The sequence below is a fragment of the Aricia agestis genome, chromosome 7 (assembly GCF_905147365.1).
Source record: "Aricia agestis chromosome 7, ilAriAges1.1, whole genome shotgun sequence".
NCBI lineage: Eukaryota > Metazoa > Arthropoda > Insecta > Lepidoptera > Lycaenidae > Aricia > Aricia agestis.
Window position 1 is genome coordinate 6,685,948 of NC_056412.1, and position 13,750 is coordinate 6,699,697.

The following is a 13,750-nucleotide window of genomic DNA, read 5'->3' on the forward strand; positions in this document are numbered from 1 at the left end:
ATAATATTTAGGTGCAGTTAGTTTTTATTATTCATTGGTTGCAGTACAATATTGTTAGTAAAAATTATAATAAATTAATCAAATTTCAAACAGTACAAATATGCAAAAAATAAATTAAAAATTGTCAAAATGAAATGTTACTTATAATTATTACAATATTATATTATCATCATTAATAAAATCGTCAATGGTATAATACATTTTGGCTAATAGTAATTGAAATAAATTATTTTTAAATTTGTTTAATGACATTTTTTTTAAATCGTTAGGTAAGTTGTTATATATACGGATAGCCATGCAGTATGCATTTTTAGAAAATAGAGCTAGTTTCTGGTCGGGAATGCACAAGTTTTCACGTTTCCTACCTCTATATTTAGAACAGTCCTTGTTTTTAGCAAATAAGTATATATGTTTATAAACAAATATAGCCGTTTCGTAAATGTAAAGACAAGGCAAAGGCAGTACATTTAACTTTTTAAACAGCGGCTTGCAACTGTCCAAATACCCTGCGCCGCATACAGATCTTACACATTTTTTTTGGACCTTAAATGCTCTAGTAGTATCGGTTGAATTGCCCCATAGTATAATTCCATACCGTAGAGTTGAGGACACATATCCGTGATAAGCAGTCAAGGCAGCTTGTTTCGATGCAATTTGTCTTAATCTATTGAGAGCGTAAACAAACCGGTCCAATTTTGTTACAATAGTGTCAACGTGAGCTTTCCAGTTAAGGTACTTGTCAATAGTTATTGCCAAAAATTTTGTCATATTAACCTCCTCTATTGAATTAGTTTTGTTGTTTATATTACAGGTGATGTCAATTTTATTTTCTTTTTTATTTATAGATTGAAATTTTATAAATTTTGTTTTCTCTATGTTAATATTTAAATTATTATTATACAAACATTTAACTATTTTGTTTAACTCTTTAATTGCGATAGTTTTTAGCATATTTTTATTTTTACATTTAATTATCAGTGTTGTGTCATCTGCAAACAGTATACACTCTTGGTCCGTAAAAATAGGTAGATCGTTAATGTATAAAAGGAATAACAAAGGCCCCAATACACTTCCTTGTGGAACGCCACAAGTATTAGTAAGGAAGTTAGAGGTATTTAAAAACTTTTGTATGGGTGTGGTTTTAGAAAGAGTAACTTTTTTTTAAACTTTTGTATGGGTCAATTCATCAATGGACATGGGTCAAGTCAATTCGCTGAAGGATTTTTTTAAATGGGCTTTGACCCACCACACATTCCCACCACTGTGTCGCCAGGATCGACAGCGGTATCCAACTACGAAAACCGTTTGATATGATATCACTTCTCAGGGAGCCCGAGGGACATGCTAAAGCTGTCTTGGAACCCGCAACGAAATGAATCAGAAGAAAATAGGAGGAGCAGGAAGAATTCCAGATTCTCTCCCCATATAAAGCAGGAGACAGCACAAAGTTGCAGTGACGGAAAGTCAAAGAACTGAAGGGGGAAGCACTACGGGAATAAACGTTAATAATAATAGTGACTACTACGCTAGAGCTTAATTAATTTATTATGTTAGACTGTTGCCAACTGAAGGGTTTGCCCAAATCACAAACAAAATATGTTTGCCCTTTCAGCGTTGCCACTTTCACAATGACAATGAACTGTTAAAGGGACAAATTAACATCCTAATTATCAATTTGATATGTTATACGCTGTATAATATAGAATGTGTATGAATTATGAACAGCTGACGATTGTTATTCTTTAATATCTCAGGAAAATGGAGATTTTCGAAAAAGATGAGGGCAGTATCGAGCCGACAATTGCCGAGTACTACAAGGGGAAGTCTATCTTCATCACTGGTGGCACAGGTTATTAAAATAATAATTAAAATCGGCAAAGTACGAGTTGGACTCGTGTACGAAGGGTTCTGTACCATTCCAGAGCAATAATTGTGTTTTTTGTATGCCCTTGCCCTTAATAATTTATATGAATTTTATTATTAAAGCATTAATAGGACTCTGTATTTTGTGAAAATTTCAACAGGTAGGCTATTGCCATTTTTGGTATCAAACAAAAAATGACAAAAAAATCAATTTGTATGGGAGCCCCCAGGAGCCCCCTCTTCATATTTAGTTTATTCTGTTTTTAGTATTTCTTGTTGTAGCGGCCACAAAAATACATACAATCTTTGAAAATCTAAACTCTCTAGCTATTACCGTTCTTGAGATGCATCCTAGAGATAGACAGACGGCAAGACATCGAAGTCTTAGTGGTCCCGTATCCTTTGGGTACGGCAAAAATGTGATTATTTTGTATACTTTGTACGAGTACGGCACACAATATCTTGTGCAGTGTTCACCCTTATTTCATCCACATACATAAAATATCATTCTAATATATATCTATATTATTTCAGGCTTTTTAGGAAAGTTGCTCATAGAAAAGCTTCTTTATTCTTGTCCAGATTTGAAACAAATCTTCGTTTTTGTGCGAGATAAAAAAGGAGTGCCTCCTGAAAAAAGAATTGCAGCACTGTATAAAAGTAGTGTAAGTAATTATATTAATTATAAAACATTGTTACACGAGAATTTTATATAATTATACTTACTTATATAAAATTCTCGTGTAACAATGTTAGGCCCCGTACTCCTCCGAAACGGCTTAACTGATTTTAACCAAATTTTATATGCATATTCAGTGGGTCTGAGAATCGGCTACTGGGTACTTATTATATTGATAAGTGCATTTGTTGAATAAATAATAGTAAATTATTACAACTCGAGACTGACGGCGACCATTGTTTGTGGGACGGGATAGTGATGGACGTTGTCATGGTGACATAGTTATTTAGTCACTTCAATAAAATAATATGGGTGAAATACTTGACTTATATTATGGCAAAGCAACGTTTGCCGGGACAGCTAGTAATATAATAGATAATTGTACCCATTAAGGGCTAGTGTGTAGATGAAGAAAAAAATGCTCTAGTATGAATTAAACGTCAAATCATAGTAGGGCTAATGCAATTTTTTGCGAAAACCCAACTTCAAAGGATAAATAAGAACCATCACATTAATTCCAAAATGTTCGTGTCGAGCTATTTGTTGCTAAACTCCTCCGAAAGGGCTTTACCGATTGTGTTGTGATTTTTTGTTAAGGTACCTACCAACTTAGTGCCGCAATATATTTAATGATTTTTACTTAAATTTATTAATTAATATTAATTAAGTAGTAATTCATTTAAATGGCGATAAACCTTTGCCAGTGAGTTAGTTGCATTTTAAAAAGTCAAAATTGAAAATATTATATATTTCAGTGCTTCGATCGCCTTAGAAATGAAAGGAGCGGATTATTTCAGTCTAAAGTGACTGTCGTGCCTGGGAATATGATCGAAAATAACTTAGGTATGTATGCGAGGCTGACGACTTATTATATACTTGCTATATTATGAATTATGATGTCATTTTAAATTCTCTACTCTAAAACTTAAAGGGTTCTAAAGTAAATTCAAACAAGACGCGTCTTGTTTAGAATTTACTTTAGAATCCTATAAATATTTAAACTTTTGCAGGACTGAATGAAACCAATCGGGCTTTAGTGACAGAAAATACTAATATCATTATTCATAGCGCTGCTACAGTGAGGTAAATTATAGTGTTTTCATAAAATTTGAAAAAATTCAAAATTAGCACTAGTTCACTAGAAGTATAGTATTGCTTGTAAAATTTATTGAGTGGTTGAAATTGTGCAGTCTAGTTTTAACTTACTTATTTTTTCCACCTAGATTTGACGAATCTTTGAAAGAATCATTCGATATCAATGTGTTGGGTGCATTAAGGCTGATCGAGCTAGCTCAAGATGTACACAATTTGGAGGTATTAAAATATTATACTAAGTAGATGATGGCCGATGGTCCGTTGCGCCAAAATGCGTTAATCGCGCGGGAACCGTACATTTTTTCGGAATAAAAAGAATCCTATGTCCTTTCCCGGGACTCAGAGTACCTCCAATCTCCATACCAAATTTCAGCAGAATCGGTTCAGCGGTTTGGGCGTGAAGAGGTAACAGACAGACACAATTTCGCATTTATAATAAAACTAGATGATGCCCGTAACTCCGTTGTGCCAAAATTCGTTTATCGTGCGGGAACCGTACATTTTTCCGGGATAAAAGTATCCTATGTCCCGTCCCGGGACTTAAAGTATCTCCATACCAAATTTCAGCAAAATTATTTTAGCAGTTTGGGCGGCAAGAGATTCAAAGATTCAAAGATTCAAAGATTTTATTTGCAAACTAAGTAATTAATATACAAACATTGTAAGTAAAGACTTAGTACCTTGAGAGATAACAGACAGACACACTTTCGCATTTATAATATTATAGTATGGATTATAATAATTATTAGCATATTAGTATGGACATACAACATAGTAGTTAGTACTATCAGATAAGTTGTTGCTGACCTACGTAATTTGGTCGCGTTACGTCAAACCCAGCTAACAGATAATTAATTACATTAAATTAAAATAATTCAACCAAATGACGTAGGTCTGTCAACTGCCTATGAATCATTTATCGATGGTACATGTTTATTAAATTGGTACCAGTAAGTCTACGAATAATAAAAACTACAGTAGGTACATAATATATTAATTTGGTTGATCATTTTAAAATGTAAGTTTATTAGAAAAAGTGATCTATACAATTACGTCTCCTATAGAATCCAGGTGATGCTGCAGCACCAGGTCAAACACGTATGTTGTACGAGTATATTTACAAATGAAACGAACTAGAATAAAATATTAAACCCGTCAAATGACTGCAAGTTGCTCACGGCCTTTCATGGACCAGATAAACCCTGATTTTCCAGCACTGAGCAAGTTGATGATGATGAATTATAGCTAAGAACACTCTCAATCATGTCAGCTTTCAAACAAAAAAAAAACTAGATCAAAATCGGTCTACCCGTTTGGATGCTACGATGCCACAGACAGACACACACACACAGACAGACTGACCGACAGACAAACACGTCAAACTTATTATTAACACCCCTCTTTTTTGTTGGGGGCTAAAAATGGCAATGACTGACTGGATCAGGCTGAAATTTGGCAAGCAGGTAGATGTTATGACGTAGGCATCCGCTAAGAAAGGATTTTGATCAATTCTACCCCCAAGGAGATAAAATAGGGGATGAAAGTTCGTAAATTTTAAACCGATCGAGCTGAGAGTTGAGACTTTGCATACATAAAGCTACTATGAAGTAGACATCCTCTGATAAAGGATTTTGATAAATTCCACCCCTAAGGGGATAAAATAGGGGATGAAAGTTTGTATAAATCTTCCTAGATTTTTGACTGACTGAACTGAAATTAAGGATTGGAGCTATGATCAAGACTTCCGCTTAAATAGGGTTCCGTTTTTACACTTTGTATAAGGAACCACAAAATGGGGAAACTATCCATCTTTGTTATTATACTATGTTAACGCGGTCGAAGTCTATCAGCTAGTATTTAATATTATCCATTAGTTGGTAAATTAGTTAAGAGCTACAAATCGTGAAATATTGTTTTGAATGAATTACAGAGCTACATTCACATCTCCACGGCTTTTTGTAACCTGGATTACGAGGAGCAGATCAAAGAAAAAATTTATCCACCGGCGGCAGATTGGAGGAAGATAAGGGACATGGTTGACAACGTGGATTCGGAGGCTCTGCGGATTTTAACACCAAAGTATGTATTACTTCTCTTCTGCCATTTTTCAGGGTTCCGTACCCAAAGGGTTAAACCGGGAGCCTACTACTAAGACTTTATTATCTCTCCGTCTGTCTGTCTCATTTTTCAACTTTCTATCATGGTCAGACAACTCTTTATCACCGTTCTTGAGATGTATATCAAGAACGGTGATAGAGAGTTGAATTAACCCCATAAAAAACACAAATTTTGGCGTATTTTTGCTCTATAACGGTGCGGAACCCTTCGTGTGTGCGAGTCCGACTCGCACTTGGCCGATTTTTTATTTTAAGTTAATTGAGCCAACCAGATGAATGATGGCACTGCGGTACCTATCAAAAGTATTACTGTCTTCTGCTTCAGTGTCTAGAATCTATAGTATTTATGTTTGTACGTTTCCTATGTACGTATACTATGATGCAAAAAATAGATGTTGGTTGATTTTGATATGCGCACAGTTGTGTGCAGCTGTATCTGCACACAACTGTGCGCATATCAAAATCAACTGCTGATTCTGCTGATGAAACAACAGCTGATTTTAAAATTCTAAATAAAAATTTCTAATTATTGTAGGTAATGAAAATTTATTTTCCTAAATAAAAAAAATTTTATATCGGCTGTCCCGCTTCCTTTATTCAATTACGCATTACCATAATATTATATGCTATAAACAATATACTATTCTTATAAAATGCAGGTTACTAGGAAAATTTCCCAACTCCTATGTCTTCACGAAGAATATGGCTGAGCACGTTGTTTATGAATACAGAGGAAAACTACCAGTTGTTATAGTACGACCGTCAATAGGTGAGTATTATTTGTCAAACGAATGAAAATTGAGTTGTCTGTACTCAATTTTCATTCGTTTGAAGTCGTTACCAGCCCAGAAGTGAGATGACATAGAACTTAGCCAGTAGTACTTGTGACGTCACAGTTATAGGTATGAAAAAAGTGACACGCTCGTGTTCATACAAATTGGAGCGACATGGCGCTTCTATCTTGATCTATTTCTGTGGTTTGTACGATAGTCGGCCAACTTGAAATTGTATATCTTATAAGGTGTTACTATTCTAACAGTGTTTCACATACTTTGTCAATTTTCTCGACGTGCAAATGATAATTTAGGATACATAATGAAAAAGAAACATAATGTCAGCGGATGTGGATGCGTAAATAGTGTTCATAAAATCATAATAAACAACATTTGAACAGATTTTTGGACATGAAAACGATAGTTAATATAAAATCGTTGAGCTATTTCATTCCATACAATGATTCGTTTATAGCTTGACTTACGGCCGTTTCCAATATTTGATCTATCTCTGGTTTTGCCCTAGTAGAGACAGAAATAGCTCACATTAAACATTAGGGACATATATTTTATGTCAATTGTGAGCTATTCCTATCTCTAGTAGGGCAAAACCAGAGATAGATCAAATATTGGGAACGGCCGTTAGAGGTGCGTGTGATACGAGTAGATAAGGTACTACATATTCTTAATTTTATATTTATGGTCCTAGGTGTTTCTCATCATTTACTATAATATTTTTAGCACCCTAACCATAGGAGAGCCATGTCATATGATGACCCATGGTATAGTTATGGTTGTGATGATGATGATCAATCAAATTGATGTGCTGGTTTATGCTTTCAGTTCAGTTTCAGTAACAACGCCGAAATTCCTGAACCTGTATCTATAAGGATACAAAAGTTCTGTTCTGATACAAAAGTGTTACCTGGTGCAAAATCTTACTTTTTGGTAGCATTTACCTCGAGTCCCCTCGATTCCCCATGGATTCCATCATCAGATCACCACTTTTGTGAACATGGTAACAACCCTGGATTGAACCCTGTACACTAACAAAATAATCATGAAAATCGGTCCACAAACGGCAAAGTTATAATAGTAATATAATAATATCTATGGACGCTTCACACCACGTCAGTCTGGCCCCGTGGTAAGTACCTGAAGCACTTGTGTTACGGGTACCAGACAACGGAAATATATTTAATACTTTTATACTATTCATAATATATTTAAGATTTTTATTATATGATACACATATTTAATACACATCCATAACCCAGGAACTTCGAAAACTTTTTGTTCCGTCGGCGGGATTCGAACCCGCGACCCCCGGCTTGAGCTACCAACGCGCTCACCACTGAGCCACAGAGGTCGTCGAACGTGTTGAACAAACAAAAAAAAAATATATATAAACAGACTAACATAATATTAAATAACCTCCTCCTTTTTGGAAGTCGATTAAAATATGAAAGGGCTTGTTGAGAGTAACTCAAAAATCAGATTTTTACAAATTCTCGTTGGGTAATAATGACGTTTTTTTTAGAAATTTTTATGAGATAAACTAACTGAGAAACCAGAGATAACTATTAAACAAAAAAATAAATTAAAATCAAAAACTTTTTGTATAAAAATTCTTCTTGTGAGAGCGTTTAAATAAATTTTGTTTTTTTTTTGTCATGTATTTTGATTTTAATTTAAAAAAAACACCGTGCGTTTACAGTTTCAGGATGCTTGACGGAGCCCTCTCCGGGATGGATAGACAACTTTAACGGCCCCGCAGGACTGTTCACTGCCGCCGCACAAGGTGAAGTGAAATTATATTATTATTTTCTTTAGAAAATATACCTATAACAGGGAGTTAGTGTAATTAAACAGAGTGTCACTTCTATATGGGAAAACTCGTTGCCCATACAAATAAATAAAAAATGTCTTTCAGCGCTGCTACTTACACAGTGAACTCTCTACAAGGAACACGTACACAGCCTAAAGTATTATCACTTAGTTTTGTTACACCATGTATACGGATACGGGGTTGCAACCGCGGAAACAAAAAAAGTTTGCGATAGTTTCGTAATGGCCTTAATAATATTTTAGGTGTACTTCGAGCTGTATTTGCTGATCAAGATGCAAAATCGGACTACGTCCCAGCCGATGTAGTCGTGAAAGGAACTCTGGTAGCTGCATGGGTGAGGGGTATCAAAAAGTACGTTCAATGATCATTAATTACTTCTAGGTATATATTTTTTTGTAGTTGCCGTAGGTTCTATCGTACCTGCAACTCTGCCTTAAGAGTCCGGGTGCCATCGCAATTCTCATACAAACGTAATACCAAGATCATTTCCCAAACGAGAATATTTACCATAATATTTGAGTTATTATTCATCTTAAGATAGTAATTACCTAGGTTCCTGTGCAATTCACTACAAAATATTTACATACTCACCAATAATATGCAAGGGCGTCGCCAGCAGATGGCGCAGGGGGGGGGGGGGGGGGGCAAGTTGACTTTACCTACTACAATTCATACTTTTCCCATTCTCTATAAATGAGAAACGTAGGTATGAATTGTAGGTAAAGTCGACAGCAGATGAAGCTTTTCACTTGTACTACGAGCCCTACATCTATGATCTACAGCGATATGAATAACAACAGTATCTTAGTACTATATACATAATATGTATAGTCCGTCAAGAAAGTGAAGAAATAAAGAAATGGCAACATCGTATTGTCATCCCTTTTTTCTTAGATTGATTTGAAAGGGGTGACACTACGATGTTGCCACTTTTTAATTTCTTCATTTTCTGGACAGACTATATTCTGTGACAGTACAGAGTCCAATGTGTAAAGCTACACGAGCACGAGCTCTTGAGTATGCAATAAAAAACTTGTAAATAAGTTATGATAACATTTATTAGAAAAATATAATAAAAAGGAGTTTGAATTTGAATAAGCTTACAGCGTACAGCGTATTTTTTTTTAATTACTAGATTTTAATATTATAGTGGTCGTTGTTTGCATTATATTTGGCAACTTTTTTAGAATCTCTAGCTGCCCCTCCCTGCCCCCCTTGGCGACGCCCTTGATAATATGAACGATTACGATTTAGTATAATCGTAATCGTTCATATTTTTTGGTATGTAAATATTTTGCAGTAAGTATACAATTTTTGTATAGGAACCTAGGTAATTACTATCTTAGGCTGAATAATAACTCAAATATGGTAAATATTCTCGTATGGGAAATGATTTTGGTATTACGTTTGTATGAGAATTGCGATGGCACCCGGACTCTTAAGCGATGAGTGAAGCGCCATGGGGTTTTAGTGGGTGGACTACGCAGGAGTCCCACATACCCCGGCCGATATCCCCAATTTGCCGGGGATGCGTACTTTCATTTCCCCATGTTAAAAAATAATAATAAAAAAAGGTATAAATTTTGTACTATCCGTGCGTAACGGTCCGAAGTTTGGTGGAGCTAAGATAGTAATGAACACTGCGATACGAAAATTTTATAATATACAAGATGTAACCATGGATTATAGAATAAACTAAATGACACCCGCAACTCCGTTGCGCCAAAACTCGTTTAGCGCGCGGGGACCGTACATTTTTTCGAAACAAAAAGTATCCTATGTCCTTTCCCGGGACTTAAACCTCGTTTCCACTAAGCAACAATTCACGCGCAACATGCTGGACAACAAGTTGCCCAACATGTTGAAAGTCAGCGCGGGACTTTTGATGAACAACGTTGTCTGTCTACGCATCTACTTTACGTCAGTCGTCGCCAACATGTCGCCAGAGCAACTTGTGTTGATTTTAGTGGCAGTGGTTATAATTTTTTTATCGTATCTGTGAGCAGTATCCCATAGACGTTCATAGTTTTGGTACAGTTCGCTTAATTTGAGCACTTGTTCGTTAGACCACACTACGGACATTGTTGCGCGCGTCTCCACTTGACGACAATTGATGCAATTCTCTTTAAACAAACAACAAGCCGCGCGTCATGTTGCGCGTCAGTTGGCAACATCGCGCGCTATTGTGCAGCGTTGCCGTACATGTTGAGCGTCACGTGTCGCGCGCTAAATGTTGCCTAGTGGAGACGCGGCTTTAAAGTATCTCCATACCAAATTTCAGCAAAATCGGTTCAGTGGTTTGGGCGTGAAGAGGTGAGAGACAGACACACTTTCGCATTTATAATATTAGTATTTTTTTATGAAAGAAGGGGGCAAACGAGCAAACGGGTCACCTGATGGAAAGCAACTTCCGTCGCCCATGGACACTCGCAGCATCAGAAGAGCTGCAGGTGCGTTGCCGGCCTTTTAAGAGGGAATAGGGTAATAGGGGAGGGTTGGGATGGGAAGAGAAGGGAATAGGGGAGGATAGGGAAGGGATTTGGGCCTCCGGTAAACTCACTCACTCGGCGAAACACAGCGCAAGCGCTGTTTCACGCCGGTTTTCTGTGAGAACGTGGTATTTCTCCGGTCGAGCCGTCCCATTCGTGCCGAAGCATGACTCTCCCACGTATGGATATTATACTAATGGGTGTAACAAAACTAAGTGATAATAGTTTAGGGCTTAGGCGCTCCGCCCTGCTTACACAGTGAACTCAATACAGGCGACTCATACACACTCTAAAGTATTATCACTTAGTTCTGTTACACCCCGTATATTTAGACTAATACATGCATTACTTTACAGATTAGAAAAGACAGATGACGTCATAGTATACAACGCGTGTGCAGGGAAAGAACTAAGCATGTCGCTGGCTGAAGTTTACGCTGTCGGGAAGCAAGCCACACCGATTGTAGCTCTAGAGCAAACATTGCGTCCTACCCACGTGACGTATTTCAAGAATAAGCTGATTTTCTATTTTTATGTAAATACTTTCTTCTGAAACCTTAATCTGTTTAAGGTCTAAGAAATTAATAGATAATTAATGTAGAAGTCACTAAAGAGATATTATAAATAATATTCGAGTCATAAGCAAAAACTTGAAAAAGAGACCTTTCTCCCCCATCGCCGGCTCGTGTCCCACCCTCGGGGACTTTTAGTATATTCATCTGGACACCTTTAGGAACAACTGTACCAACTTTCAAAACTACATGAATTATTCGGTCTGAATTTCTTAATTTTCCCAGGCTTCTTAAGCAACACAAAGCGAACTTTGTGTTTTCTGTTAGACCTAAATAATGTGTGATATCACTTGAACCTATGACACAGAATAGATACCTATGACTGAAATAATGTTTTTCTTTTTCAGATATTAATATCTCACTTGCTCCCAGCTATTGCGGTAGATCTAGTTTTTCGAGCGCTCGGCAAAAAGCCTAAGTAAGTCATATACTTAATATTAATTATACACATGCGAACTAAATTCACCCGAAATAATTATTTTAACAATATAATATTTTTCCCGACACTAGTATCCGAGCCTATTTTATCGACAAATTGGCTCTCAATTTTTTTTCTCTCTCACATACATATAATTTTTTATACAAACGTGAGAGAGAAAAAACTTGAATAGCAATTAATATTAAAGCTATTAAAATGGCAGCCGTTTTTTTCTCGGGCTCACATGCCTACTAATCTGACCAATACTTCTCATGGAAATATCCTGTAAACATAAAAAAGGTCTTATTTAATAGCTAAACTTGTGGATAACGATAACACAGATAATATAACAATATGATATAAATTTCTTGGAATTAAAACATAGAAAAACCAAAGTTAAATAAAATAAGGTTTTTTGTGTATTTTTAATTAAGGGCTTTTTTTTAAAAATCTAGTGGGTGCTAGTTCTTTTTATTTTCAAAAGACAGAGGAGGTTTTTATCTAAAATAAATTTCTGGACTTCTATGCTCTCAGTCAAAAAGCTTAGAAATTTTAACGATTTGCTTATTAAGTATATTTTATTGTTAGTCATATTACTAGAGAGCCTGAAGAAAAAAATCACAACAGCTAGAAAAAAATAAATGAAGACCTAATATTTTGTCGATAATATAATATTCGATAATATCTCATGACACTGGTGCAATGGTGACATGGTGACATGGATACATTGTATTAATAATAATTAGTATAGTTCACTTAACATGTTTGAACTATGGTAAGTGGTAACCTATTTTTGGAATAGAATGAAAAGTAAAATGAATAGAGTAGAGACTAAGGGCCTGTTTCACCACTTCCTGATAAGGCTATCCACCAATTAACTTGACAGATCAAGTATGTAGAATCTGCCAAAAAAGTTGTGAATAGCCTATTAGGCACTTTATCAGAAAGTGGTGAAACAGGCCCTAAATGTCTCTATTCATTTTAGTTTTCACTCTACTGATAAGGCTATTTGGAATGGGACCAAAACAAAGAGCCATGTTAATTTCTGTGTCTTATATTTATTATTTAGTATTAAAATATGTTCATAGTGTATTTACCATAACTGTTTAACTTGATTTTGTAGATTAATAAAAGTACAACGTCGCAGTCTAATGGCCAATATAGCCCTGGAATATTTCATGGTGCGCCCGTGGCATTTCGTAAATGATAATTTCATGAGCCTACGATCGATGCTGAAGCCCCAAGATCGGAAGCAATTCTTCTTCTCGTCAAAGGGAGTCCAGTCGCTGGAAAATATGGTGAACATGGGTCTGATTATCAGAAAAGATCTTCTGCACCAAGACGAAAAAACATTGCCCAAATGGAAGAAAATATATGAATGGTATAAAATTTAGTTTCAATAGCCCCGACACGTATCGTAGAGTATAGGGTAGATGTTCATGTCAGTGAGTGATGAAACCCTCACCCTTTTAAGGGCCCCTAGACAATCAATTTTATTGTGCAATATTACGTAACGACCATGGACCATGGAAGGCCACGCTTCTTTGAAGGCCAACTATTAACAAGTTATTGTTATCATCATGGTAAGACATAATTATTATTTCTGCTACACACTTAGATCCATCAAACTTAAGGCCACAAACGCGGCGGCGAGCCGATCGCGCTGCTATTGTGGCTGTGCGATCTCACTTATTTTTTTTATGAAATAAGGGGGCAAACGAGCAAACGGGTCACCTAATGGAAAGCATCTTCCGTCGCCCATGGACACTCGCAGCATCAGAAGAGCTGCAAGTGCGTTGCCGGCCTTTTAAGAGGGAATAGGGTAATAGGGGAGGGTAGGGAAGGGAAGGGAAGGGAATAGTTGAGGGTAGGGAAGGGAATAGGGTAGGGGTTAGG

General features: G+C 36.2%; 1 protein-coding gene across 1 annotated transcript; it reads left to right on the forward strand.

The window, feature by feature from the left end:
- The first annotated feature begins 1,758 nt into the window (after positions 1–1,758).
- Positions 1,759–13,156, forward strand: LOC121729041 (fatty acyl-CoA reductase 1-like). The gene is made up of 13 exons (XM_042117429.1): positions 1,759–1,849; positions 2,398–2,528; positions 3,298–3,385; positions 3,553–3,625; positions 3,766–3,856; positions 5,568–5,716; positions 6,414–6,523; positions 8,245–8,328; positions 8,619–8,727; positions 11,222–11,399; positions 11,784–11,854; positions 12,978–13,053; positions 13,100–13,156. Exons 1-13 carry the CDS (start codon positions 1,759–1,761, stop codon positions 13,154–13,156), a joined length of 1,308 nt encoding a protein of 435 aa, XP_041973363.1.
- Positions 13,157–13,750: the final 594 nt, after the last annotated feature.